This window comes from Prionailurus viverrinus, chromosome E3 (assembly GCF_022837055.1).
Source record: "Prionailurus viverrinus isolate Anna chromosome E3, UM_Priviv_1.0, whole genome shotgun sequence".
Taxonomy (NCBI): Eukaryota; Metazoa; Chordata; class Mammalia; order Carnivora; family Felidae; genus Prionailurus; species Prionailurus viverrinus.
Window position 1 is genome coordinate 41,024,472 of NC_062576.1, and position 27,499 is coordinate 41,051,970.

Below are 27,499 nucleotides of genomic sequence, written 5' to 3' on the forward strand. Positions count from 1 at the left end.
AACCCGACTGGCTGCCCTCTGGAGGAGGAAGTGGATCCCAGCCTGCCTGGCCCTCCCACCCTGATCGTCTCTGGCTCCCCTAGGCCCTGCCAGCATGTCTGAGACCAGAGCAAATGGAGACCACAGAAACGTGGGGACACCAGCTCCAAGGTAGGCGTGGGGGACCTGCCTTGCATCTACTTCCCTGGCGTCTGGGGGCCTTGCATACCCCTTCTTGCTGGCAGGAGGTTCCAGAGATCTTCTTACTGGGGACCTGCTGACTTCTCTGTGTGTGTGCCTGAGCTAATGTATACGTTCCCACGCAGGTGAGCACGCCTGTGCACACACGACACGTGTCTATACACGTGTTCCCATCTGCACAGGTCTTACACGTCCACGTGCACTCACGTGACCACACACACCGGCGTGTGCACGTGTCCATGTGTGCAGAGGCTCTTCCTTACCAAGGAGTCCCCTGAAATCTGCTCACGTCCCTGTCCTTGGCTCTCACCCTCCCGAAAAGAGCCTCCCCACACAGGGCCTGCGGAAAGCCACCAATGCTCGGGTTTTCCCTAAATCCTCCAGAACAAGAAAAGCCGTGTAAACCCCTGGAAAAGCCCGAAGGATGGGACAAGAGGAACTCCATTTGGTCACCCCGAGGGAACCAGCCTGGTCCCTAGAGAGGACGCCTTCTCCCTGCCAGACCCAGCTGCCGCCCTTCCTGCGGAGGCCCCGGTCCAGGGCGGGGGGTGAGGAGGGCTTCCACGGCTGCTGGGGGGCCAGACAACCCCACCACGGGCTCCCGAGGGCCATTCTACACTTTGGCCTCCCGCGGCCACGATGAGCATCCCAGCGGGCCTGGCTCACGGAAGGGGAGCCCTGATCTGCGAGAGCTGAGCCCATCCTCAGAAGAGCCACCAGGTGGCCTGGGGAACGCCCTTGGCCTCTGCTAGGTCTGTGGTGCTCTCCGCGGACCCCAGATGGGTAGAAGCTTCACACAGGAGGCACGGCGCGTGTCCGTGCTCACTCGATGAGGACCCAGTCCCAGAAAGGGACAGGAGCGTTTGTCAAGCGACTGAGCAGCCACCGTCCCTGGCCCCGCCCCCACCCTCAGGTGGGCCCGCGGCCACCTGCCTGCTCGTGGTACTCGACGCCCATGCTCAGCGTGTTGGTGAGGATGGCCACCATGATGCCGCGGTTGAAGTACTTGCTGTCCACGATCCGGCGCAGTTTGCCACCGAAAGCGGCCCAGACGCGGCCCGGCCCGCCCTGCTCGCCCGGGGCCGCCCGCCGCCGTGCCCGCTGCCGCGTGCTGCCCTGGCCTGGCGCGTCGGCCGCCGCGGGGGGCCGCATGGGGTCACGGCGGTCCCCGTGCCGCACGTCCTGCGTGAACTCGTAGACCCCGTTGCCTTCCGAGCCCCCGCTCTCGGAGTCGCTGAGCTCGAAGTCAGGGTCCTCCGGCGCGCTGGCACAGTACGGGCAGCTCTTCAGTTCACAGGTCAGCGTGCCCGCCTGGGGGCTGGGCAGGGGGCAGGGCACGCTCAGGCCCGACAGGCGGCTGGGGGCCCGGCCCAGTCCTGCGGGGGGAAGGACACGGGCCGGGTCAGGCTGCCGGGCCGCCCCTGCGGCGGAGGCCTCCGCGGGGTGAACGGCGCACGCGCGCACGCCCGGGTGCACGCACGCGCACCCCGCACTCACTCCGCCCACACCCAAGGGTAGGGGTTCGAAGGAGCAGAGCGGCCGATCGGCCCCACAGCCACGCCACCCACGCAAACAGAACGCGAGCCACGGTCTCGGACTTCGCGAGGCGTAATTCATTGCAGCGTCCCGAGTCACTACTATCTGAACCTCCGTCACTCCGACACAGAAGAGTCACAACAGTCGCCGAGGAGCCGTGACACCGCTCTCCTGTGCTGAGTCTCTGGGACCCAGGGCGGGCTTCACCCTGACTTCACCCTGCAGCTTCCACTGCAGCTCACACTCCCGGGAGGCACCCGGCGGCCCTGCCCTGCCTGCTCCGGATGCGCCGTGGCCCGCACCCTGCACGCACCCCCTGGGAAGGCCCTGCAGTCTGCAGGGGACCTGGTGTCCCTCCACCTGCCTATCCAAGGTGGGTGCCGCGGAGCTCCAGTGGGGAGGGACCGTGAGTGGGGAGGGACCGTGAGTGTGTCGGGGGACATCCCCACGCCCTCGGGGGCTCCGTGATCTCTCCCTCCCTCCCCCTGTCCCAGCACCCCCACCTAGAAGGGGACCAGACACTCTTCCAAAGTGGTCAGTCCTAGACATGGGCAGGTGGTCCCTCCTGGGGCCGGGGGGCGGGGGGGTGGGGGGGGCAAAAGGACACAGGCTTCAGGTTTGACGGGTTCTGTCAGCCTCAAATTCTCATACCCTCGTGGGCAAATGCTTGTGTGGCGCTTGCACTGAGGCTACGTGGTGCTCGCTCTAGACCAGGTGCTGTCCCCCTGCCACCGGTGTCACGGCCCAAGGGGCCCAGGGCCTCCCCGGGGAGCACACGGGCAGGGCAGATGTGAGAGTCCCGCCTCCTCTCGGCTCACCGGGCCCAGGTCCCCCCTCCTCTCCACGGGCCGGGCCCGGGGTCCTTACCGTGCTCCCCGACCAGATGCTGGATCTTCTCATAAGGATCAGGGCCCCTCAGGCTCAGGGGGCTATGCTCTCCGGCGCCCGGAGGCCCGCCGGCCCGCTTCCCCTTGGGCCCGAGGCCGGTGCCGCCTCTGTTGCCGCCCACCGACGAGGGCAGGATGGTGGGGTAGTTCATGGCCCCCAGCCCTGCGGCCGGCTTGAGGCCGGCGGCGGCCGCGGCCGCGGTGTGCGCCACCCGGGCCCTCTCCTGCGGCCCCTCCACGTGGCAGTCCGCGTGGTACACGCTGTGCACTGACTCGGCATCGGGGCGCCCGCGGCCCGGCGAGGGCGGCGACGGCAGCGCCCCGGCCCGCACCAGCCTGGTGTCCTCGGGGCCGGGCCGGCGCGGGCTGCCGTGGCTGAAATGGTAGTGGTGGTGGTGGTGGTGGTGGTGGTGGTAGACCAGGTGGTGGACGGAGGCCGCGTGCCTGCCTGCGCGCCGCGGCCGGCGCCCAGGACCCTGGCCGTGCAGGGCGCCGCCGGGGTCCACCTTCTGGCGCCAACGGCTCTGCCAGCGGGCGTACAGGCGCAGGCCGCGCCTCTTGACCTTGCGGCAGACGTGGCCCACGTACTTGAGCAGCTCCTCGTAGCAGCTGCCGGGCTCCGAGAAGCTGGCCAGCGTGCTGTCGTTGGACAGGTAGCGTGCGCGCTGCTCCCGCATGAGCTGGTTTTCCCGCTGCTTGGTCTCCGAGAACTGCGTGGCGATCACCACCAGGCACAGGTTGATCATGAAGAAGGAGCCCACCTGCGGCAGGCGGGCAGGGGTGAGCCTCCTGTGGCCCGGCCGCTGACCCAGGCCGTGGGGGAGGGGGTCACGGGCTGTCGGGGTCGGGCGGGGCGCCCCTACGACAGAAACCGAGCCCCGGGGGGAGACGCCGGAGAGCCACCACATGGTGGCCGACGACCCAGCTGTGAGTGAGGCTGGTGGGAGCGCCCCAGGATGGGTGGGGTCCTTGCTGATGCGACGCCGAGCCCCGGCACCCACCGCAGGCTGCACGGACCCTTGCCCCCATCTGCGCACATGTGGAGGACACGGTGGCTGGCGGGGTGGGAGAGACCCCCCCCCTTCCCCTCACCTGCACGGCTCGCACCCTTCCCCACTCGGTCTGTTCCCGACGAGACCCCCTCGACCGTGGCCACCGCCCGCCTCTCCAGGGCGGACCTCTCCAAACCCCTCAGCTTCACTCCCTCCGTGGCAGGGTCACCACGCGATGCTCTCCTCTGCTCACACTTGTGGTCAGAAACGAGGCAGGGCGTCTGCCTGTCTCTGTGCACAGCAAGGTCTTCACAGACCCTGCTCCGGACACCACGATGTCTGGAGGCCCATCTCCACCGTAGGGAGCTGTGCCTGCTGGGGCACCTACGCTCCAGAGAGCCATGCCTTTGGGGCAACCTGTTCTGCGGAGAGCTGTGTCCGGAGGCTCGTGAACACCGTGGAGGGCCGTGACCCCAAGACACGGTCCAGAGTCTTCTGGGGCCTCCAGATGGGACCTGGCCGTGAGAGGCCCTGACGAGGCCTCCCGGAGATGGGCTTTCTCCTCCGACCACCTCCCGCCGGGAGCTCAGCGGAAGCCCCCAGCCCTAGCACGGGCAGCCCTGGGTCTCTTTTGCTCTGGCCCGCCCTGCAGCTCGCCTAGTGCGGGGTCCCCGAGGGAGTCAGCAGAGGCTGGGATGGCGCAGCCTGGGGACGTGGCGACGTCCACCGAGAGGGGAGTTGAGGGGTCTGCGGTCAGCTGTCACGACACAAGGGCACCTCCACCCACTAGCGCTGGCGGCCACAGACATCCTGCCCAGCCCCCAGGACTCGCCCCGTCGCCCGCACTCACGATGATGAGCAAAATGAAGTAGATGAAGTTGTAGAAAGAATGGGCGTCCATGACGTAGTACATGATGTCCACCCAGCCCTCCAGCGTGATCACCTGGGGGGGCAGGCGGCTGCACACACGGATGGCCCTGGGAGGGTGGCAGGGGCCTCCTCGCCTGCGTCCCCTCGGGGCCCACCGTGGGGCTGGTAGGGCAAGTGAACCGACCCCCCGGGGACCCCCACGCTCGGTGCACCCCCTCGATTGGGAAACTGAGGCCCAGGCCCTCAGCCGCAGAGCCGGGACCCACCTGGAAAATGGCGATCCAGGCGTAGCCGATGTTGTCGAAGTTGATGGCGCCGTTGTGGGGGTTGGAGCCGCCCGAGCGGCACACGTTGTAGTACTGGTTCCAGTTGATGCAGGCGTTGCGGCCCGCGCCAGCCACGCCCTCGACCTGCGGCTGCCCGTAGGCCTCCCAGCCCAGCGTGCACTCCACGCGCAGCTCGCGGCGGCTGGGGATGTGCGAGCACTTCTGCATGCCGTTGTCCCGGCGCGAGGAGCATATAAAGGGATTCTCTTCGCCCTCCTCTGTCTGGTAGTACGGCCGCAGGAAGGTGAGGTTGTTGTTCCTGCGGGCGGGCGGGAGGCGCAGAGAGGGAGACACAGAGAGACGCGGAGAGATGGGGAGAGAGAGGCCAAAATACACAGGAACACACGCAGAGACAGACACAGAGAGGCAAAGACACAGAGAAGCAAAAAAACAGTGAAAGACAGAATTGGGAAACACGAAGGCAGTGAAAGAAAACAGGCGGACAGAAACAGTGAAACACGGGTGAATTAACAGAAAAACAAAACCACACCTAAAAACAAAGAAACCAGAACCCCAACCAGAAATAGTCTAGAAAGGGCGCATCCTTAGAGCTTAAGGCTGGAGAGGGAGAAGCCTTCTGGGGGTGGAGCATCGGGTGCTAGACTGGAGGCAGACTGGGGGCGGAGCACTATCCTAGGCTGGGGGAGGAGCCTGCTGGGGGTGGAGCATCAGGTGCGAGGCAGGAGGGGGCGGAGCCTTCTGGGGGCAGAGCATCTGGGGCTGCGCTGGAAGGGGAGGAGCCTGCTGGGGGCAGAGCATTGTCCTGGGCTGGGGGAAGGAGCCTGCTGGGGGCGGAGCATCTGAGGCTGGGCTGGAAGGGGAGGAGCCTGCTGGGGGCGGAGTCTTATCCTGGGCTGGGGGAGGAGCATCCTGGGGATGGAGCATCAGGTGCCAGGCAGGCGGGGGAGGAGCCTGCTGGGGGCGGAGCATCTGAGGCTGGGCTGGAAGGGGAGGAGCCTGCTGGGGGCAGAGTCTTATCCTGGGCTGGGGGCGGGGCATTGTCCTAGGCTGGGGGAGGAGCATCCTGGGGATGGAGCATCAGGTGCCAGGCAGGCGGGGGAGGAGCCTGCTAGGGGCGGAGCATCTGGGGCTGCGCTGGAAGGGGAGGAGCCTGCTGGGGCAGAGCATTGTCCTGGGCTGGGGAGGAGCCTGCTGGGGACGGAGCACTTGGGGCTGGGCTGGAAGGGGAGGAGCCTGCTGGGGGTGCACAACCCACAAGAGCCCTTAGGGCCACCCACCTGGCAAAGGTGCTGTCCAGGAAGCAGCGGTTACGAAGCAGACCAGCCCAGAGCTGTACACCCACGATGCCGAAGATGAAGAAGACAAAGAAACAGAGCAGAAGAACGTTCCCAAGCATGGGCAGTGTGTCCAGCAGGAGCGTGACCAGGATCCGCATGCCTGCAGGTGGCAAAGAAACAAGTCAGCAGGGCGGTGCTCTCCTGGGGTTCCTCTAGGCCCCCACCCCTCCTGTGGGCCCTGCACCCTCCAGCTGTTCATACATGGGTATCAGCGACTTGGGGTGGGGGGAACCTGCACTGTGTCCCTACACATTCAGTGGGTGAGACACAAGGACCCCTGTAGATCAGACCTACATAAAGGACAGCAGGGCTGTGGGCCTAGGTCTCGAGGCTGATGGGTTCCCCCTACTCCTCCTGAATGACTGCCAGAGCCCCAGGGACCCCCAGCAGCTCAGGCTTTGGGCTGCTTCCAGCCCTCAGGAGCCTGGGGTCTTGCAACGGGGACAGGGCTGGGAGCATTTCTTTCCGTGCTCTGCGGGAACCATGCAGAAGTGGGCCCTGCACTGGAGGGAGGTGGGGGGGGCCGCACGGACACCCAGGGCACGTGGTGGTTTTTCCAGAGAGAGTTTTGAAGCCCTTGTTGCCTGGGTGCTGGCGGCTGTGAGAGAGTAAGTTAATTAATGCAGTCACCCAAGCCCTGTGTGCCCTCTACTCACCTACACCTGTCCCCTCCCAGACCTGAACAAGGGTAAGACAAACAAGGGCCAAGGCTCAGGCAGCAAACAGCACCCTCAGTCAGGAGGTGGGGGAGGGGGCAGGTGCCGAGGCATCAGAGCAGCACCTGTGAAGTGGCAAATGGCAGAACGGGCACCTGGGGTCACAGGGGGTGAACCATAGCCAGGAATGGCACGGAAGTTTCAGAAGTGGCGGGGAGAAAGATTTTTTTAATTTTTTTTTTTTTTTTTACATTTATTTACTTTTGAAAGACAGAGACAGAGCACAAGCAGGGGAGGGGCAGAGAGAGAACGAGACACAGAATCTGAAGCAGGCTCCACGCTCCGAGCCACCAGCACAGACCCCGACGCGGGGCTCGAACTCGCGGACCACACGATCATGACCTGAGCCGAAGTCGGCCACTCAACCGACTGAGCCACCCAGGCGCCCCAAAGGGGAGGAAGACTTGTGAGGGACACGCAGCCAGACATGAACTGGCTCAAAGGGCCACAGATGTGATCCAGGGATCAGAGTGGACCCCAGGAAGCCAGTGAGATGCAACTCCGCCTAGGGGAGGTGCGCAGTTTGGGACAGGGAAATGTCCCCAGAGGGAGGCCAGGCTGCTGGGGGCAATTCTGGACACTGCAGACATTTAACCTGAAAAGTGAGTTCTGCAGAAATGGGCCGTGTTGTGGCTTCCCTGCTCTCAAAGGTGGGCCCAGGTGAGCAGACTGCGTGGTGGGTGCAGGCACCGAGCTGAGAGCTACGCACACCAGCTCCCCTCACGCTCACAGCCACCTGGGGGGGGGGGGTACCACTAGTGTCCTGCTGTTACAGTGGGGAAAACCGAGGCTCAGGGAGGTCAGTACCTTTCCCAGGCTCACACAGCACCTGAGCCCCACCTGACCCCTGAGGACAGAGCCAGCTGGGCAGGTGGGAAAAAGACCCAGGGGTCCCCCAGCACAGCACAACTCCGTGACACCTGCCCTCTGGTGGAGCTGACGGGCCCGTGGCAGGGGGGGTACTGGTCCCTGGTGGGGGGGGGGGCACACCCTTCGGGGGACTGTGGGACAGGCCTGGGTGCCGAGGCTGCCAGGACTCAGGCCTCCCCGCTGGAGAGGTTGTGTGCACACGATACGCGCAGACTCGTGCACACACACGTACACACACGCCTTATGTGGTACCGCGGGCACTGCCCTCCTGCCCAGGAAGAGGAACGGCTGAATTCAGACGCGACACCGGAAAAGACTCAAACCATTCCCCCGCATGGGCAGATGACCCATGTAAGGGTGGGCCGCTTTCCAAACAAGCACCCACGTGACTTCCCGGAAGCTTCTCTACGCTGCCCTGAAGCACCAGATGCCTCTGGCAGAGACAGGACCTGAGAGTCAGTGGCATGCGCCAGATGACGAAGCCACCAGGGCCTGCACAGCCCCCAGTGTGACCCAAATGTCATACACATGAGAAGCCCGAGGCCCAGAGCGTCCGGTCACCCCGCCGCACTGAGGGGAGCCAGGACCCCACAGTGCCTGCCTGTCACACCCCAACATGGTCCAAGATGGCTCTGTCCTCCCCAGAAGGGGCAAATCCTCCAGGGCCCTCCTCCCCCAGGACGAGGGTCTGTGCTGGGGCCAGAGAGTCCAGAAGCAGGCGGTGTGCCCTAGGGGACCTTTGAGAGCTGTCAGTAAGGCCGGTAGGACACCCAGTCCTGTCCCACGGAGGGGTCACTTACTGGGCACACGGTTGATGGCACGGAGGGGCCGCAACACACGCACCGTCCGGATGGCGGAGAGGCTCACGTTGTGTCCATCCAGGGAGTACTCCATCATGCTGGTGGAGGGGCAGCGGGACACAGAGGCTCAGGGGGTGCCCACAGCCCCGGGGGGCACAGGTGAGCACAGCCCTTCTCCAGGGCCAGGAGGCCCAGGGCAGGTGACCACACGTTGGGGGCCCGGTCCCTGAGCTGTACGCCGAGCCTCCCTGGGTCACCACTGGGGCCCCTTACCGCTCACCCCATCTGCCTGTCCTGCCACCCCCCACTGCCAGCACAGGGAGCCCCAGGACCCGCGTCCCGCTCCCTGGCAGAGGCTCCCCATCCTCAGCCTCCCCCCAGATTAGGCTTTGCCGGGGGGGGGGGGGGGGGGGGGCCTGCAGAGGGCACCGCCCATCCCCCTTCCTGGAGGGCCCCAGGGGCTCCCAGCCAGGCTCGGTCAGGCACCGGCGCCACCGCGGGGCAGCCCTAGCTTTGGGGGCCAGGGGGTCCGTACCCCGCCATGACGATGAAGAAATCCAGCCTGTTCCACGTGTCGCCCAGGTAGCACTTCTGCCCGAACAGCCCCAGGGCGACCATCTTGATGATCATCTCCACCGCAAAGAAGGCGAAGATGAAGTCGTCGAAGGCCTGGTGGGAGGCGGGGCCTGAAAGGCAGGGCCTGGGAGGCGGGGCCTGCACCCCCGCACCCAGGGGCTGCCCCCACACGCTCGCACCCGGGGATGCCCACCACGGGCCCACCTCTAGGATGCTGCAGCGCTCCGACCGGCACTCGACGTCCTCGCAGGGCCGGAACATTCCCAGGGTCACGCAGTTGAGCATGATGACCAGCATGCTGACGTGCTCGAACCACGTGCGGCAGGCAGTCGAGTTAAGGGTGGACGCTGGAGGCTGAGACGGCCGCGGGGCAGCAGGGCAGGGGGTGGCGGCACCCCTACGGCCGCCACGGTGCCTACAGGCACGTCACGGGCTGAGCCCTCAACAGCCCCCGCGCCCACCCCGTCGGCCGGGCCTCAAGGGGCAGAGCCCTGGTGCTGGCCACCGTGCGCAGTGACCGCTGCATCCCCGCGTGGGCCACTGCTGCCACCCCTGCGCTGTCGATGACGGCTGCGGCCCCTCTGCCAGGCTCTCCCCCCCAGCTCGGGTGTTCCAGAGTGAGGCCACACACTCGGTGCCCAGCCGGGACACCAACACATGCTGCGGACGCACACGAACCATGAGGGGAACTCCACGCTAACCCCCACGTGATGCCAGCAGGTGCGGGGTGCCCTGACCACAGCAGCTGGGATGACGGACGCGGGCTTTAGCTCAGCTCAGGGACTGCGCGTGGAGGGCCCACAGCCCTTCTGTGCGCCTGGATGGATGGGGGCCAGGGAGGCCACCCCAAGCGGCCTACAGCGACCGGCCACCTCCAAGAGTGTCCTGCTGGTAGGAGAGTGTCCAGGTGGCGTGGGGGCCTCGGGAGCTGGGTCAGCAGCCACCCCCAGGTACTCTGCACCTCGGCCACCCAGACCCGCGAGAACTCCCGGGCATTCCCAGAGCAGCCACCAGGTGGCGCTGGGGCCCCACGCAGGCTGCACGGTGGCCTGGCCGACCGTAGCTGTCTCTGGGAAGGGGTGCATTCCTACACCCAGCCCAGCTGGATCCCCAGGAACTCAGGGAGCCCTGTGTGAGGCATGGGGAGAGAGCCAGGCAGCACGGGGGACGGAGGCTCCACACAAACCCTGTGGACGTTCGCACGCAGTCCTCGTGGCCGGGAGGGCTTGGCGGTACTCTGTGCACCGCCTCCCCCCCACCCCCCCATGTCATCCCCACCGCACGAATCCCTGGACCCACCTCTGAGGTGGGCTTTCTGTGGGGCTGCCTAAGCCGGAGAACAAAGGGAGGAGAGCAATGGCCTAGGTGCCCAGAACCTGGGGCACGGTGGGGATAAGGCCTGGGGAGCTGAATGGGGTCAGAAACACGGGGCATGAAGGAGACTCCTCTGCAGGGGCTGGAAGCAGCCCGTGCCCTCGTCTCCCCCAGCTTCCTGGGCAGGGGCAGAGCCAGCAGGGCACAGTGCAGGGGCAAGAGCGGGTCAGGGCCAGCAGGGCACAGTCCGGCGCAGTGCCAGGCCACCAGGGTAATTATGTTCCCGCCGAGAGCGCCATAATTACAGTTAATGGGTTCAGCAGTAACAAGTGTTTCTTCTGTGGTCTGGCTGCAGAAAAACAGAAATCAGCTTCCTGCTAAGGCGGCACCCTGGCCCCCAAGCCCCATGATGGGTTGTCCGGGGAGGACAGGCTGATACCCTGGGGGGTTGGGGGGAGGTTCAGACAGCTGGGCTAACAGCAGCACCAAATACCCAGGGTGCACCTACTGTGCATAAGCCTGGATCCATCTGGGGATCTTGGGGACCCCCTGCACAGATTGGGTCCCATGCTGTCATGGCGTGCTGAGGCTGCACATGGGCGCTGGTCCTCTCCACCACCCAGGCACCACTCTGCTGGCCTCCCGACCCCTCTGTCCCTCCACTGCTGCGGTAATAGCTCTGTGGAGAGCTCACGCGTGGATAGGACGTGTGTGTGTGTGTGTGTCATGAAGACAGAGCTGTGGTCAGTGACACAGAATGGCTCAGCAGACCGGCCTGCAGGGAGACAAAGCCCCACATCCCCACCAGGCACGGCAGGTGGCTCTAGGCAGGCGACAGTGGGATGGCGTGAGGGAGTGCATCCCACCCCACCCCTCCTCCCTGACCCAGGTAGACCCTGGGTCTTGCAGGTGCACGCCCCGCCCCCACCTGGCAGGGAGGCAGCATACACGAGCCTGGGGCCCCCAATGTGCGTGTGCAGCCACCCGTGCAGGTGTGGGGACTGTCTGCCTCTTTGGAACCTGGAACCCCCTCTCTCTGTCCCAGCACCCCGAGCTCTCCCAGGCTGGGCTGCCTCCCCCACCAGGGAATCCTGTTTCTCCAGCCTGCTGCCTGACTTCTCCCAGGCTTGCGCCAGTGCTCACTCAAGATCCCCCTGGAGACCCCCCTGTAGGAACATCCAAACCAGGGAAGGTGTCCTCAATGAGGTGATGAATGTGCATGGTGGCCCTGCACCTGGCCCAGAACAAACCCACCGGCTACCCCCAAGCCCCTAATCAGCACTGCCACAGCCACTCCCACCAAGCTGTGGTGTGGCCCCTGTTCTGGACCCTGGGGCACAGGGCCAGGCAGGGAATGAAGGGGTAGGTACAGGCATCTCCTGGCCTGGGGGTTTCTTGCAGGGGACCTGATCTAGACCCCGGAGCTGGTGTCAGGCAAAGCGGAAGACATCTACCCTCAACGGTGGGCAGGAGGCAGACTATTCAGGCCAGGAGCTGGGAAGGGCCCTCGCTCCCCAGGAGGAGACACAAACCAGGCCCCCAGGAACTTGAAAAGACAGCTCTCCTGGGGGCCCCTGAGCTGGGGTCCTACCTCCCCTGTTCTTCCCAAACTGCTGGCAAGCCATGCCCGCCCATCCGCTTCAGGTTCCTCCTATGGGCCTTGGCCCGCCTGCCCCACCCATGAGGCATGTCCTGGGGCTCAGGACCCCTCGGGCAGGAGTCTGGGTACCCATCCTGGAGGGCATGAACACAGGTTCATCCAAGAAGTGGGACACTATCAGCGTGTGTCTGTGTCCGTGTATGTGTGCGCGTGCGTGTGTGTGAGGCTGGGATAACCACGCTGGTCAGCATGGCTCCAGCACCTGGAAAGTTCTCCATCCATCACTGAGATCGCTCGCCCTTGTGGGGCTACTATGCTAGTGATACAGCCTCTATAGCCTCTGCCTCTCTCCCCCACAACCCCAAACACACACCTGGGAGGGAAGAGATCCTAGGGTCCCGCACCGGGGCCCCGAGACTTTTTCTCCGTCCATGTAAAGGAAGGTGCACAGGAGCATGTGTGGTCCTCACAGGCAGCACAGGTCCTGTGGACAGCCAGGAGGCTCCCCCGAGACAGGAGTCACAGAGCTGAATCAGCCCCCCACATCAGCAAGGCCACCCTCCTCCCCCATCACACACCTTAGTGGGTAGCTGAGGACAGGCAGTGCCACCCAGCTACCCATCCAGAGCCCAGTGACTTCTGGAGACTTAATTACACAGATGGGTTTTTGGATTTTAATTAAAAATCCTTTAGGTTTGGAACCAACTTCTGCAAATTAGAGTCAATTTCCACCATGGGTCCAAGGAAGCCAAGCTGATGCACAAGCAGGAGGAGGCAGCCACTCCTGCATAGGGAGGGGCCCACGGTGCTGCCCAGGGCCTGGCCACAGAGGCTCCGGGGGCTTGAGTCCAAAGCTGAATGAGATGGTCTCGCCCACAGGATCCCAGAGCCAGCAAGGCTCTGTCTGGCCAGCAGTGAGCCCTCGGACCTACACTCTGAGCGCCCTGGTCCCAGGGCCTCCCTCAGGGCTGGAGACCCCACCAGCGGCGGGGGCAGGGGTCCTGTCTGTCGGGAGACCCCTCAGGCGCCATGCCCACGCTGTGAGCCCCACACTCCGCACTCAGAGCCCTTCCAGTATATTCTGCCCAGCCTGGCCTGATGCCAGCCTTTCATACCTCCCCGCTCCCCTTCAGGCCTTTGCTGAACCAAGGCTGCACCACCTCCCCACTTCTGGCAGCCACGCCACGGCTGACCCCCCACCCCTGGCGGGTGTGGAGGAGGGGCCCAGTCCTGTCCTGAGGCTCTCGGTGCCAACTTCCTGACCTCTCCGACCGTGGCTCCGATGCACCCCACACAGACACCCCAACGCGAGGCCGCAGTGGCGAGGAGGTGGTGGCCGCTGTCCGTGGTGCTGAAGCGGCCCTGCCGGGGCTTGCTCAGGGCTGGGCCACTTGCTGGACAGCCCGAGGGATGCTGCTCGCCTGAGGGACTGAGGCTTTGCTGGGAACCGCTCCATCAATCCACCCTTCCTCATTCTCAGACTCCCAGCTGGTTAAGAAAAGCACACCAAGAGAGGCTTCGAAGATGGCACTGGCCTGTGAGCCCCATCTCCTCCTGTCCCCTGGCATGGGCACTGGGTGGGAATGTCCCAGAAGCGGGGGTGGCCCCAGCGGGGGTGACCCCAACAGGGCTGGAAGCCAGAAGGGGCTCATGGCCACTCAGCCCCCCACTTTCACTGCCAACAGGGACCCTGACAGTCCGTGACACTGCCCCTCTCCAGTGACCGTGGTTTCTAGGGTCCCAGAACCAGGTGGAGTTCCCCACAGACGCCTGCACGGCACGGGGCAGTGTGGTCCAAAGGGTGGTCCTGGACCCCCGAGCCAAAGCCTCATTGTTAACATGCAGCTCCCCACGGCCACCCAGCTGGCTCAAGGCCCCAAGACTCAGGGGGTGGGCCGTTTCTCCCCTACCCAGCTCTGAGCCAGAGGACGAGAGCCTGACGCGGACAATACCACTGCTGGCCCCCTCCTCTTTTCTGAGCCTCGGCTTCCCCCCACCCCCATACGATGGGAGTGTGGCAGCTATATTTCAGGGGCTGAGGGAAGCACCCAGATTCCTTACCTTCTGTGGGAGCATCCAGCAGGCTCCATGTCCCCCCTACCCTCCCTCATCCTGAGAATGCCACTTCAGCTCCCCTGGCCCGCCCCACACACGAGGAGGGAGGGGATGTGGTGTTTTCACCAGAGGGACAGGGACAGGGGGCTGGACACCCCTCACTGAGAGACACACACCAACAGGGAACACAGCAGCTGGAGGGGCCCCTCCGCAGGGCATGTGGGGACCAGGCCCTGATCCCACAGGCTGGGCTCCCTGAGGGGCTGTCAGGAGATCACGCGGATAGATCTGCAAAGCTCTGTCTCCGGAAGATGAGAAAGACCCGTGCAGGCCAGCCCCGCCCACCGCCCTCCAGAGCAATCTGCTCAGCCAGCTAAGCTCCATTAGACCAAATCCACAACAGCTTGGCGTGAGTGTCCTCGTGTCTGGGGGGAAGGGGTGGGAGGGGGGTCGGCGGGGCAGGAGCAGCAGGAAGCAGGGGGCCCAGGGTGGGGTGGGCCAGAGCCCCCTCCTCACCATGGCCTCAGCCGGGTCAGGTCCCCCGTCTGCCTGTCTGGGACCCACAGCAGACGCCCCCGCAGCCGAGAGGCAGCCTTGGGCCGTTGTGATCCCCCGTACACGGGGAGTGCTCAGCCCAGACCCCCACGCAAGGCCCTCAGACACCAGCCTCGGACCCCGATGGGCCTTCAGTCTTCCTGGGTAGTGTGGACAAGTGGCCTGCATGGGCACATGGGGCGTAGGGGTCAGCTCAGCCAGTCCAGGGGCTCCACAGGTGCACACGCCTGCCCCACAGACACACAGCGGCCGATGGAGGTCCCACATGCTGGGCCAAAGGCCCCACTCCGGTTGGACCGCTGATGGGGGCAAGCCCTTCCCAGCCCTGGGGGAGGTGGTGTGGGGCCTTCCGTGCAGCTGTGCACACAGGGCCTGCCGCCCCCGCCCCCCAGCCTTCATTCTCCTGAGCATTCAAGCTTGCTCTTCCATTTTGCTCCAGGAGAAGAGCGTATGTTTATTCATGGGGGAGAAAGCCCATCCTACAAGGGAAAACAATTCTGGGCCACTGACAGCAGACGTCTACTGTACCCCACACGGCTGAGTGGGTGGCTGCAGACAGAACAGCTGTGGGGCCGGAAGAAACACCCCACGCAGGCCCGAGCCAGCCGCAGACCAGACCCTGGGGCCCCGTGGGCAGCACGGGAGACCCCAAGAACCAGCCCACGTCTCAGTCACGGTGCGGCCTTCCCCGAGTCCAGCCCCTCCCGGGCGCTCCGCCCACACACCGACCGAGAGCCGGGCGGTTCCTGAGAACCAGGGAGGCTGCGGCCCGGCGAGCCAGGAAGCACCACGCGGGGCCCCTGAACATCAGACCGTGTCCACGGACAGGGTGCGAGGCTGCAGCGGGGCGGCCGGCACTGGCGCAGAAACACATCCTGAGCAGACGGAGAGCCACCGTTCGTGAAAACAGCCACCACGTGGAGGCTCGCTCCTCTAGGACGTGGCTTGACACACGTGTACGAGAAGACACGGGAAAGTTCCGGCAGAAACCCTCACGGGGAGGGAGTGAGACAGGGTCCAGGCCGAGGCCGGGCCGACGGTGCTGGCAGGAGTCGAGAGGCCACTTTTGCTGCCCCCTACCCACCCCACCCCGTGCCCTCTCGGCCCCCCGGTTCAGTCTGTGTGATTATGCATCTTGCGTGTTCTTACCGGAGACACACGCGTGACGGGGCTTCCCCGACGCTTCCCCGCGGCCCCCATTCCTCTGCACCACTCGTGGACACCATCTCCAGCCCTCCAGGCAGGGCGGGCAAGACGGACAAAGGCTGAGCTTGGCGTCAGGGCCCTCTGGAGACGGCCAGTTCCACGTGGAGCGTAGATGGCTGCTGGCAGCACCACGGACCCCATGTGGGCGCAGCTCCCACCCAGGCGCACCCCAGTTCCTCAGACCATCAGGTCACACACGGCTCGGCACACCCCAGAGAGAGGAGGGCCCTCTGACAGACACACACGGGCTCACGGCTGCCCACGGGAGTAAACAACCCAAACGTCCACTAACGCACGCGCGTGTGGATAAACAAGGCGTGGCCCATCCGTACGGTGACACATCCCTCTGGCCGAGAAGAGGAGCGAAACCTCCACACCTGCTACCACGTGGGTGAATGGCGCAGGTGGCGCGCTCGGGGACAGAAGCCAACGGAAGAGGACGAGGGTTGCGGGACCTGGTTCCAGGACCTGTGTTGCCTGTGTCCACAGCAGGCAAATGTGGACAGACCATGGACTAGTGGCTGCCAGGGGCTGGGGGAGGGGAGCAGAGAGTGAGAGCTAGTGGGGACAGGTTCCCCGTGGGGTGATGGAATGTTCTGGAACTAGGAAGAGCGGGAGGTTGCACCGCACCATTAACACACTGAACTCCCCAGGACGTGTGCGTTTCACCTCAGTGACTGAAACACACAGAGTACTGGGGATTCTTTTTGACCACTCCATCTTGCTGGAGCCTCCAACCTGTCCTCGCTGTCCCTCAAATCCAGGCGGAGACTCAGGACCGGCACCTGGGCGGGCATGGAGGGACCCGCCCCCCCCCCCCCCCCCCCCCGGCTCCTCCGCCACGCGGCCTCCCTCCCTGCAGGGTATAGCAACCCCCCAGCTCTGCGCACATGGGCTCTCCAGCACTCCAGGGTCCTCCTGGTGGCTTCCCATCGTGGGTCCAGCTGCCTGTGGGGATAGCATCCGACGACGCCTCCCAGAACTCACAGCGGACCAGGGTAGCCGGGCCCCTGGGACCCTTCAAAGGCAGAGCAAGAGCTCCAAGTAGGGTACTAAGGCAAAGCCACTTGCCATCCGCCCTGGGCTGTTGTAGCCCAGGGACACCCTTGACCCTCAAAAACCCAGCCTGGACACCCCTGGTACCGGCAGGGTCCTCCAGCCCCACACCACAGGGCCTCAGCAGGTCCACACCTGTGCACCTGCTAATGAAGCCCAAAGCCTGTGGGGACTCAGGCCTGGCGGGAGCCGCAGGCGGGGGTCTGCTCCCTGGTCTCGGGGGTTCTGGCAGGGCCCCTGCCCTTGGGGGACCCTGGTCTCCTCGGACCGACTCCTTCTCTGAAGCCCTGAAGGCCCCCTTGCTCAGCAGGTGTGGAGCGGAGACCTTTGGGGGCCCCGCCTGCACCCTATGGTGTGAACCACGCTGTGGTGAGCATCCATGTTCCTGCCGCCAGCATCCACCTTGTTGTCAGTGGGTCCCCCAAAGTCTTATCGCTTCTGCCCCAGCCTGGGGGGTCAGGCACCACCTGAAGGGAGAGCACGCCCCCACCCAAACCCCAGGCAGATGTACCTTCCCTGGTTCCCGGTGACGATTATTCCATAAACACTCCTGCTTAATTAACTAGCGATGAATCAACTGATTAAGGCTTCAGCCGCCATGACGGGGCCCAGCCCAGGGTGGGATGTTCAACTGCAGATTAGGGGGCCTTGGGGCAGTGGCACTGAACAGGAATGCGGGTGTGTCCGGGCTGGGCTCGCACACGCTGGGCCCCCAGGGAACATCTCGGTCATCTCAGCAGTGCTCGGGTTCAGCCGCTCAGACCTCTGCTGCACAGGCCCAGCACCCCTCACCAGGACTGACTGGTGCGGTGAGCGATGAAGCCGGTGTGGCCGAGACCCCTGTGGGGGGGGGGGGGGGGGGAAGAAGGGGGGGGGGGCCTGATGCTCTGGACAAAGCCAGCTACCCGGCACTTGCCACCATGCCAGGGCACCTCGTCTAACAGCTGTGGGAACGGACGATGCCCACGGGGCTCCTGGAGCAGGGCCTCTGTGCCACCAACCCTGACGCCCACAGGGGCACAGGCCCCGTGCTCCAGTCTCACATGGGGGACTCTCTGAGGAGGGAGAAGCAGCCACTCCAGATCTCACCATGAAGGAAGTTTCTCTCCCGCCTGAGGTTGTTGCCATGACAACAGGCTGCTGAAAAGGTAAGGAGGGGGCTCTGGGAAGGGCCCCCCCCAGCTCACTCCCTCCAACAGCCCCTGGTCTCCAGCCTCCCCACCCACCCCTTAGGCCACCACCGCAGAATTTTAAGTGGGGGAAGGGGGTGGGGTCCCGAAGATTCTGTCAGCGTCTGGGAAGAAGGGGACGATGAGGGGAGGGCCTGGGGTCTCAGGCCAGGTGTGCCTGCAGGCAGACTATTTCGAAGTCAGAGACACGGTGGCCTTTTCAGCCTGTCCCCACCACACACGTCCACACTGCACAGGAAGGGCCCTGGTTCCCTGTGGCCAACTCCCATTCATGCAACCCGTGGGGACACAGGACCCCTGCCCCAGCCAGCCACACGGGCCCTGGGGAACCACAGGTCTGCCGGCCCATCAAGAACTCCCTGGACGTGGCTCACCCAGCACCTTGGCGACAGGATCTGCCACAGCCACTGTGGGGGGCAGCGGTACCCACCCCCGAATCTGACATGGGCCCTGCCAGCCACTGTGCCCGCCTGTCCCCTGGCCTCTCCCAAATGGTTCCTCTGCTCCGAGCCCCAGCCCCCTGCTGCTTCCCCTCTGGCCAGACTCAGGCTGCAAGGAGCCCTCCTCCCCACTCTGTCCCCGTCCCCATCCGCTCACCCGTCCCTAGGCCGGTGTGACTCATGCTCACTGGGCTCCGGCTGGGGTGGGGAGCCAGGAGAGCTGGCCAAACATGGAGCTGTTTGCTCTGGGCCTGCGGCTCAGGGTCACGCGGGGGGAGTTCAGGGGGGCCGGGCCGTTCCCAGGAGATCGCCTCCCCTGGGAAGACAAGAGGCTGTATGTAGGCCCCCTCCCCATCGGAGCCGGCCACCCACCCCGGCCACCCACCCCGTGATAGGAGCTCATCACCCCACCCGTGCACACCTCCGGCCACTGGAACATTCTTTCTCTGTGCTGAGAGCTTCTCCCTGTACCGGCGGCCCTGGACACTTCCGGAGCTGTGCTCTGGGACTCCCCAGGAAGCCAGCTCTGACCCAGCAATGAACCCCCTTCCCTAACCCCTGGGCACGCCTGCCCCCGCGAAGCCCAGGGCATCCAGGGCTGAGGCCCACGTCCTGCCCAGCAGAGCCCAGTGCCTGGTTCTGTTCTGAGCAGTTCGTGGCACTGACGCCCCTGCTGCCGGCCTAATTTCTGAGCTCATCTGGGCACCGTGTTGTCCTCGCCCTAGCGGCATCCATACCCATCTGCCGCAGAAGCAGCCCCCTGGACCCCGGCCGAGTAGGGCCCAGGGCAGCCAGACCCTGGCAAGAGACCTAGCCTGTGCCCGTGGCGTGCCTGTGCGCTGAGCCCTGGAGACCAGCGTCTGGGCATGCGTGTGTCCGCTCAGGTGCGTGTACTACCCATTCCTGTGTGCCGTGCATGCCCCACACACGTGCATCGGAGCAGAAGATGTGCGGGCAGGCTAACACGATCGGACACGTACAGCCGAGCTCACCTTGCCAGGAGGGGGGTTGGAGGTTGGCTCTTCTCCGGAAGAAAGAGCGCCCCCACCCCAGACAAAGCGAAACGCTCATTTACACAAACATCCTGGAGCCCGAGCACATGCCCACAGCTCCCTCTAATTGTGCACAATTTTAAAGACCATGCTAATTAGGAAGCGCGCTAATGTCTCTGCTTAGCTCTTAATAAGGAGCTTGATTTCGGATTTTTTCAAGGCATAATTGAGTGGAAAAGCACCCCGTCTCCACTTCCAATTAGCATCCCGCAGGAAGCCTGACTGTGCTGGCCACGGACCCTCATGGAGACCCTGCCAGCCACTTGGTGGCGGCATGTGAGAGTGAGTTGGAGGCCCACAGCCCCCCTCCCAGGCCGTTTTCCCGTCTGAAAGGGGAGCTAGCCCCCAGCTCTGTTCCTTTCCTGTATCTCAAGCTCTCCTGATGGATCTCCACGTCACAGCTCTGGCTCGGTTCCTGCTGGAGCAGCTGAGGGCTTGAACACTCCTAGGACCCGGCCATCCCTTCGGGCTGGCTTTGTCCTGGATGCAGAAGGCGGGTAGACTGGCCTTGCCACGTGAAGCCTCCTTCCCAGCGAGGCTCCTCTGCGCAGGCTGGGGCCCCCTGCAGGGGGCTGTGCATAACCCCCCCCCCCCCCAGCCCTGGAAGGGAAAGACGTGGGTGGGGGGGGCAGAGAGCCAGGAGGGCCCCCGGGGAGGAGGACAGACCGCCCGTGGGGACAGGGCTTCGGGGCCTGCTCTGGGCAGGAATTCTCCAGGCCAGAAATAACTGCCTCGGCACCAGTGCGCAGCTGCCCGAGGCCCAAATTAGCGACCCCGGGGGACTGGACGCTCCTTCCCTGGGAACTCGGCCTGGGGAACGCGCCTACCCCACCCCCAGCCGGCAGGCCGCCCCGAGACCACGGCCCCAGGGTGTGCAGGGGCTGAAGGCAGCTCCCTCCAGCAAGAGCCCCGGGCCACACCTCAGCAGTGACCGACCCGGAGGCCGGGAGCCCGCGGGTGGGGCCTGGCTTCCCCAGCTCTGCCCCACGGAGGGCAGGGCCAACCCCTCACGGTCCCATAAACACCCGAAACATGCAGTGACCACGGTGGGAACACGCATCACGTGCAAGTATACATCTCTGCACACATGGGAGCCTGGCAAAGGGGCCCCCGCAGCAGGACTGTCCTCACGGCCCTGCCCACGCCAGCCGGCCCCTCCCTGAAAATCCCAGCCTCCCCCCAGGCGTTGCCTGGCAACTGGGCATTAAGAAGGAAGGGCAGGGGGCGCCTGGGGGGCTCAGTCTGTCGGGCATCTGACTCGATGTCGGCTCTGGTCACCATCTCAGGGTTGGTGGGATTGAGCCCCGTGTCAGGCTCTGCACTGACTGCAAGGAACATGCTCGGGAGTCTCTGTCTCCTGCTCTCTGTCCCTCTCCCGCTGTGCACTCGCTTGCTCTCTCTCAAAATAAACATTAAAAAAAAAGGAAAAGGTGCTCCTCCATGGCACGCCCCCCACCAACAGCTGGGCAGCCAAGGCCTCCTTCTGGGGGGGCTGGAACAGGGGAAGGGCCCCCAGACCTCCCACCCGAGGTCAGGGACCAAGTCCAGCCCCCACCCACAGACACGACACACCCTCTCCAAGGGCCCACAGGGCACCTTCCCCAACGTGCTGGTAGCTAAGAGCCCCCAGGCACAGGACAGCTGGGGGGCCTGCAGGGCACGGGGGTTTTTAAGTCCCTGGCAGGTTTAGGAAGTAGCCCGTCCGCAGGAGGGCTGAAGCGGGGACAGCCGCGGGGGCCACCCACTCTCCTGAGCCGGTCGCCCACTCAGTGATTCCTCCGCCACCACTACCGGGCGTCCCCGTCAAGCCGGGACCCCTCGCACGGCACCAGTCCCACTGGATGGGGCCTGCCTTCTCGTCAGGGGCCCCGGGGCTGCCCAGAGGAGAATGTTTGGGCCGAGCCCCAGGCTCGGGGGCTGGAGGCCCCAGGACTGGGAGCAGGATCTGGAACCAGGACCGTGGTCCTGAGAACCCCGCCAGGGCACAGACTCCCATGGTGATCAACCACCCGCCGTGGGAATCGTCCCTGAGCGGGGCAGAGGCTCAGGCTGGCCACTGGCCAGAGCCCAGGACAGAGACCCAGGCGGGCCCTCCGCTCTGACTCCTGGAGAGAACCCGGGGTCGGGGCTCCTGGGGGAGGAGTCACGAGCATGTGCTCCCCACACAGACCTCTAGGGGCCCCTGTAGCCCTTGGTACGGACACACCTGGTGGCAGACTGCCTTCCCAGAGCCCGGCCCGGAGTTCAAATCCTGCCTCTGGAAGCAGCCCGAGCTTGGCTCCTCCCCCAAGGGCACCAACCGTCCAGAACCAGCCCATAGGGCAGCCAGAGGGACCCCCCCGAAAAGGCTCACCCTGGGTGGAGGAGGAGTCCATAGACTCTGACCCCTTGTTTCACGGTGGACCCCAGAACCCAGGGACAAGAAAGCTCCTGGTCGGACAATAAGGTCAAGGCCCAGTGGGGTCGCCCGTCTTAACCAGGCCACCTCTTCTAGAGCTTGGAGAGCCCCCTGCGCCCAAGCAGACCTCCCAAATGTGCTGCTGAGCCAAGCATAACACTGCGGGCCCCAAGCCCTCAGGATGGCCCAGGCAGCCCCCCTTACTCCTCACGGGGAGCCACTCCCCCAGCCCCTCAGCCCGGCACCGGACCCCAGAGGCCCTCTGGCCACGGAGGCTGGGGTGCTGGGCCTCGGGCCTCAGCCCTGGCCCTCCTCCCACCGCGTTATTAATAGCGGTGACATTTAAAAAGGATGGCCCAGAACCTCAGAATGCAGATTTCAAAGTGAAACCAGCTGAACTTGAGCTCGGCACCCGGTGCTGCCTCCATGCCTCCAGAGATCCGCCACGCCTCCAGAGACCCCTGCCGACCCCTGCCCATCGCCTGGCCCTGACATTTCCACACTGCCGTCACCGCCGGCGTCCTCACAGAGCCCGCCCCAAGCCCAGGGCCGACGTCCCTTTGAGCTTGGAGGAATGGACAGAGCACAGCACAGTTCTGACCGCGGCGGAGGGTCACGGACATTCATCTCAAGTAAGAAGTCACGTTCCAGCCTGGGCCGAGGGGAGGGCAGGACGCGCTCATTTGAATTGTCCTGGAGTCAAGGTGCCAAGTGTCCCCGGTGCCAGGCCGTAGCCGGCTTCCTTGCTCAGCCACCAGCGATGGGCCATTCACTCCCACGCTAGACCTGCCCAGCCCCGTCCCCCGGCCCTCCTAGGGGCTGAACTGTGTCCCCTCCAAATTCCTAGGTTGCAGCCCTAATCCCTAGGGCCTCAGAACGTGCCTGCATGTGGAGACGGGGCGTTTTAAAGAGACGACTTACATAAAACGGGGCCATGCAGGTGGGTCCTAATCCTACCCGACTGGTGTCTTTACAAGAGCGGCTCAGGACGGACACGAACACAGGGACAGCCATGAGAGGACACGGGGACGGGTCAGCCACTGCACGCCGAGAGAGGTCTCAGGAGGAGCAGGCCTGCCACGCGCGGATCGCAGGCAAAGTTCTGCTGCTGGAGCCACACGATCAGTGGTCACTGGTAGTCATTACAGAAGCGCTGAGCGCACAAACACAAGTCCCCAGGCGCTGTCACTTACCTGGGGGGAACTTCCCCGTCCCCTTGGCCGGTCCTGGCTCACCCTGCAGCTGACCCTGATACCCTGGCCCCACCAAGCTCCAGAGATCGGGGTGAAGAGACTTGGGGAGTGGCATTGGGGATCCTGCTGCCCAGACAGACGGGGCGGTCGGGACAGTTCAGTTTCTGAGCTCTTTGGCCCCGTCTGTCCCGAGGGGTGGGGGAGGGGCCCCAGCAGCAGCCAGGTTCTGCCACGATGGGTGTGGTACAAAGGGCTCCCGGGGACCAAGGAGGACCACCGGGGACCAAGCTCGTCACCAGTTCCCACAGGAAGACCCAGCAGCCCAGGTCGTGCACAGAGAGGCAGGCTCCCTGAGCTGCCCGAGGGCACAGATGGCTGGCCCGCAGCTCCCTACAGACAGGACCCCCCAGACCCAAGCCCCCCGCGCCAGGCGGGCTGCACGCAGAGTTGGGCTCCGAAAAGCCACCAGGGTAGGCAGGCGGGGACAGGTGCCCCATCACCCCGCGGGCCAGGCCTGGGTGATTCTGAAATGTCAGTGGCGGTCCTCGGCACGACACGGGAGGGACACGTTCCCACGGGTGATGCCAGCTCCCAGTCAGGCAGCAATGAGAGTTCCGTGCAGTGGCACACGGGATGCCAACAGCCAGGGCGGCGGCGGCACAAATATTTCAAACAGCACGGCGTTGATGCTTCAAGGGCTGAAATTCTTTAAGTCGAGAGCCCTGCTGTGCCGTTAAGCCGGCCGACCTGCAGGAAGTCAAGGACACCGCACACAGAGACTGCTGAACGAGACTCACCCACGTGACCGGAGAGGAGGCTCGGGGGGCCAGGGGCCCGGCCACAGGGGCACCACCCCCTTAGAAGGACACCAGGATGTCCCCGAAGCACGGCAGCCCCGGGCCAGCTGCGGACAAGGACCCGGGGGCAGAGCCCAGGCGGCCAGGGATGGTGATGGCGGGGGAGCTGGTGGGAGACGGGGGCCCAGACGCTACTGACACAGGTGCGTGTCAGCGGGGCCCGCCTGGCTGATGTGACCGCCTGGGTCTAGTCCTGACGGGCCCCCCACCTGCAGCGCACCATCGGCTTTCCGCCTCGGGAATGCTCCTATACATCCCTCAAAACCCAAAGCGAGGGCCCATCCTCCAGGAAGGAGAGGCCTCCTCTCTGCCTCACTGAGCACCTACTGTGTGTTAGGGACTGCTCCGGGTCCTGGACGCGGGAGGAGATGAGGGCCAGGAGGAGTAAGTAGTAAATGTGGTGGGCACAGGCCCACTGTGGGGGAGGGGTCCTCTGGGGCCTCCTCAGGGCACATGGTGCTCACGCCTCACGGAGGAACAATCTCAGGACACCTCTGCACGCGCAGTAGGAAATCGCACACTCAGCAGGCTCTAGTCACGTGCGGCTTGGGCTCACATCTGCACACACAGCAGGCTCTCGTTCAGCGGATCCCACCTCAGCCGGGGCTGTGGACGCAGGCTTCTGCACACAGTAGGGCCTCACCTTCCAGGAGGCGCACGCGTCCCCAGTGCTCCGTGACCCAGCCTCCCTCCCCCTCCCCCCCCACGCAGCAGACGGCCCGGCTGGGCCTGCCCACCTGCCCCAGCCGCAGGCCGGCCCTGGGGAGTCTCGCGGCCGAGCTGCGTGCCACTCGGCCCAGCCTGGCTCCCCTCCAGCCGCCCGAGTCAGAGCTGACCCCCTAATAACTCGATCCATTATGCCGGAGCAGAGTTCCTGGAAACCAGCAGGAAGGGGAAGGCTTCTGTGAATCATCTGAGCCGTTTCTTTTAAACCAACAACGGGGCGCCTCTCCCCTCCCCGTTGGCTGCTGCTGCCCCTTGCCGGGAGGCGGTGGGCAACCCGCTGGGTGGGGGCCGCAAGCAAGGCTGGACCCCAGCAGCCCGGGAGGAACCGGGTCATCCCTTCCAGAGCGTGGGGCCCCAACCCTCCCCCTCTGAGGCCTGGCCGAGCTCCTCCCACCCCGAGGTCAGCCTGCCTGGGGACTCGGGCCGCCCGCCAGTGGCAGTATCTGCGTGATGGCACCTGCCCCCCACCCCCCTCCAGGAGACAGATGGTGGGGAAATCAAGGGTGGGCCCCAGGAGTGGGGGCCTGCGGTGGCTGCAGGGCCCGGAGCGACCCACCCAGACTCATGGGCCCAACAGCCCGCTGCTGGGATGAACAGACGGGCCTGCCCCTGGTCCGGGCGGTGGTCAGGCCCCTGGGAACGCCGTCCAGGTTCTCAAGGACGCCCGGGGACCCAGGCATTACGTCCATCCCAGGAGGCGGCATCTGGGAAGGGGACCACCACTGTTCCAGGTGGGTGGGGGTCCTGATCACGCCAGCCCCATCCCCCGGGGGAGCAGGGCTCCTGACCGAACCCCACAGCAGCAGGAAGGAGCCCGGACTCCTCCCTGGGAGCGGGCAGTCGAGACTCACCAAGCGGTGCAACGCTCTCTTCCCGCTAAAGCTCTGTGCTGTCACAAAAGAAACGCTATGTTAACACGTAACGGGTTCTTACCGTTCGACACAGATTCCTACGCGAGGACTTTCAGGTCTGTCGCTTCTGAATCCGAGGAAAGCAAACAAGGAGACCACGCGCAGCACAGAGGCTCCCGGGCCCGTCCACCCGCAGACCCCGCGGTTTGGGACCTCCCGCTCGGGAGGGTGGCTCCGCTGTCGCCAGCCACCAGGCTCCGCAGTATCTGGGCCTGAGTCACCTCGAGCCAAGGGCTCCCACACTCCCAGCGCCCAGCTGGGGGCTCAGGCCCAGCCCCACTGCCTGCTGGGTCCCACTGGTCGTGCTGCCCCCAGGTCCTGACCCCTGGTCTCTCAGGGACCCTCCCCCTGACGGTGGCCGGCCCCTCCGCAGTGTGAGTTCCGACTGGCCTCCAGGGGCGACCACGCCACCACATGCCTCCGACGTCCACAGGGACAGAAGCTACACGAATGAACGCGTTGCCACACGAAGGGGTCCCCACACCCCCAAGCAAGGGTGGCCCCGTCCCGCCAAGACCTGCCCAAGGTTGAGCAGGCACCACAGGCCTGGGCCTGAGGGTTCAGGTGGGAACGGGTCCCACCCTTCCCGTGGCAGGCCCTGGCTGTGCTGGGCCCCGAGGCGACCCTTCCTGGGCAGGAGCCCCACAGCCCGCCCTCACCCCCCGCCTCGAGGGCTGTCTGCCGGCAGAGGGCCGCACTGTATCTCCGTGGCTGTAGGAAGCCAGCACAGAGGAAGCTGGTGCTTTCATAATAAATCCCGTAATTAGGGAATCCCCGAGCTCTGAGGAGCGCGGGCATGTGGTCGCCTGCTGTGCCCACGTCTCCGGGTTCCCGCCGCCAGGCGCATGGCGTGCTGCCCGGGGGAGATGGGCACAGCCCTGTGGGTGGGAGGGGGGCCCGGAGGGCGGGGACCAGCCGGAACCTGGGGATGCCGAGCTCCGGAGGAAACGCAAGGGCTGTTCTTAGCACTCGGACACGGAAGGCACATTTGGAGGAGGCTCTGACACCCCCTACCCCACTGGCACATTTCTGGAAGCTTCCACAAGGCTGAGGTTCGGCAGCGTGAGGCTTTGCAGTACGGCTGCAGGCTCCACGTGGAGTGGAGGTACCAGGCAGGCTGGACCAAGGTCAGCGAGAGGGCTGAGGGAAGGGCCGTCGCGGGGTCTGGAAAGCTTCAGGCTGGCCAGGGCCGATCCTGGTTTTGGCCTGGCCTTCGCCCCCCACCCTGGGTGCCCCCCCTAGGAAACCGGTGCCCCCCAAACCTCCAGGGCCTCCACCCACAAGAAGTGGGGGGCTGTCCAGGAGGCATCCGTGACGAAGAGGCTGCTGGGTGACATGGGGCCCCAGAGCACACCACGGGAGACCGGGTGGGTAGGCACCAGTGTGGGTGGAGGGCTCTGGACCATCTGGGGTGAGACCAGGATGGGGTGGCCAGAGCCGGGCTGAGGCCTCTGCACTGGGTAGGGGTGATGGGGGCTGGGGAGGATTTGGGAAGGGGGGGAGGACTGAGCTGGACCTGGGGACCCGGCCAGCAGGGCCCCACGAGTTGCATGGGTGGGGCTGCACCGAGGGACCGAGGCAGCCCCTTCCTTCCCCAATCAGTGCACAGGCTGGTGGCCCCAGGGCTTGCTGGTCAGGAGCTGCAAGAACCAGGGCAACTCCCCCTACCCCCGGTGGCTGTGAGGGACCCCCTCAGCCCAGTGCCCTCCCGCTGTTACCACAGGGACGCCCCAAGGCTAGGACACAGCAGTGGCTGGGCACGCCCACACAGGAAACTGGACAGCAAGGTGTCCACCTCCCCCCCCCCCCCGCCCCCGCCCCGGAGGCCCCAGGGCCCTCTCACTGCCGCAGCCCCGTCAAGAACCCTCTGCAGAGCATGTGCTGGCAGGGGACAC

General features: G+C 65.2%; 1 protein-coding gene across 6 annotated transcripts in view; it reads right to left on the reverse strand.

Moving 5' to 3' along the window:
- Nucleotides 1–27,499, reverse strand: part of CACNA1H (calcium voltage-gated channel subunit alpha1 H) — a 61,751-nt gene that overhangs the window by 17,329 nt on the left and 16,923 nt on the right. For all 6 annotated transcript variants that reach the window (XR_007147777.1, XM_047838576.1, XM_047838575.1 and 3 more), the window contains 8 exons: nt 9,256–9,367; nt 9,011–9,144; nt 8,476–8,573; nt 6,030–6,189; nt 4,732–5,050; nt 4,446–4,538; nt 2,584–3,364; nt 1,114–1,556 (listed from right to left, as the gene is read on the reverse strand). Coding sequence is in view for 5 of the 6 variants with exons in the window: in XM_047838576.1 (XP_047694532.1) it covers nt 1,114–1,556; nt 2,584–3,364; nt 4,446–4,538; nt 4,732–5,050; nt 6,030–6,189; nt 8,476–8,573; nt 9,011–9,144; nt 9,256–9,367 (2,140 nt within the window). In the remaining variant the exon portion in view is untranslated. The remainder of the gene's footprint in view (nt 1–1,113; nt 1,557–2,583; nt 3,365–4,445; nt 4,539–4,731; nt 5,051–6,029; nt 6,190–8,475; nt 8,574–9,010; nt 9,145–9,255; nt 9,368–27,499) is intronic.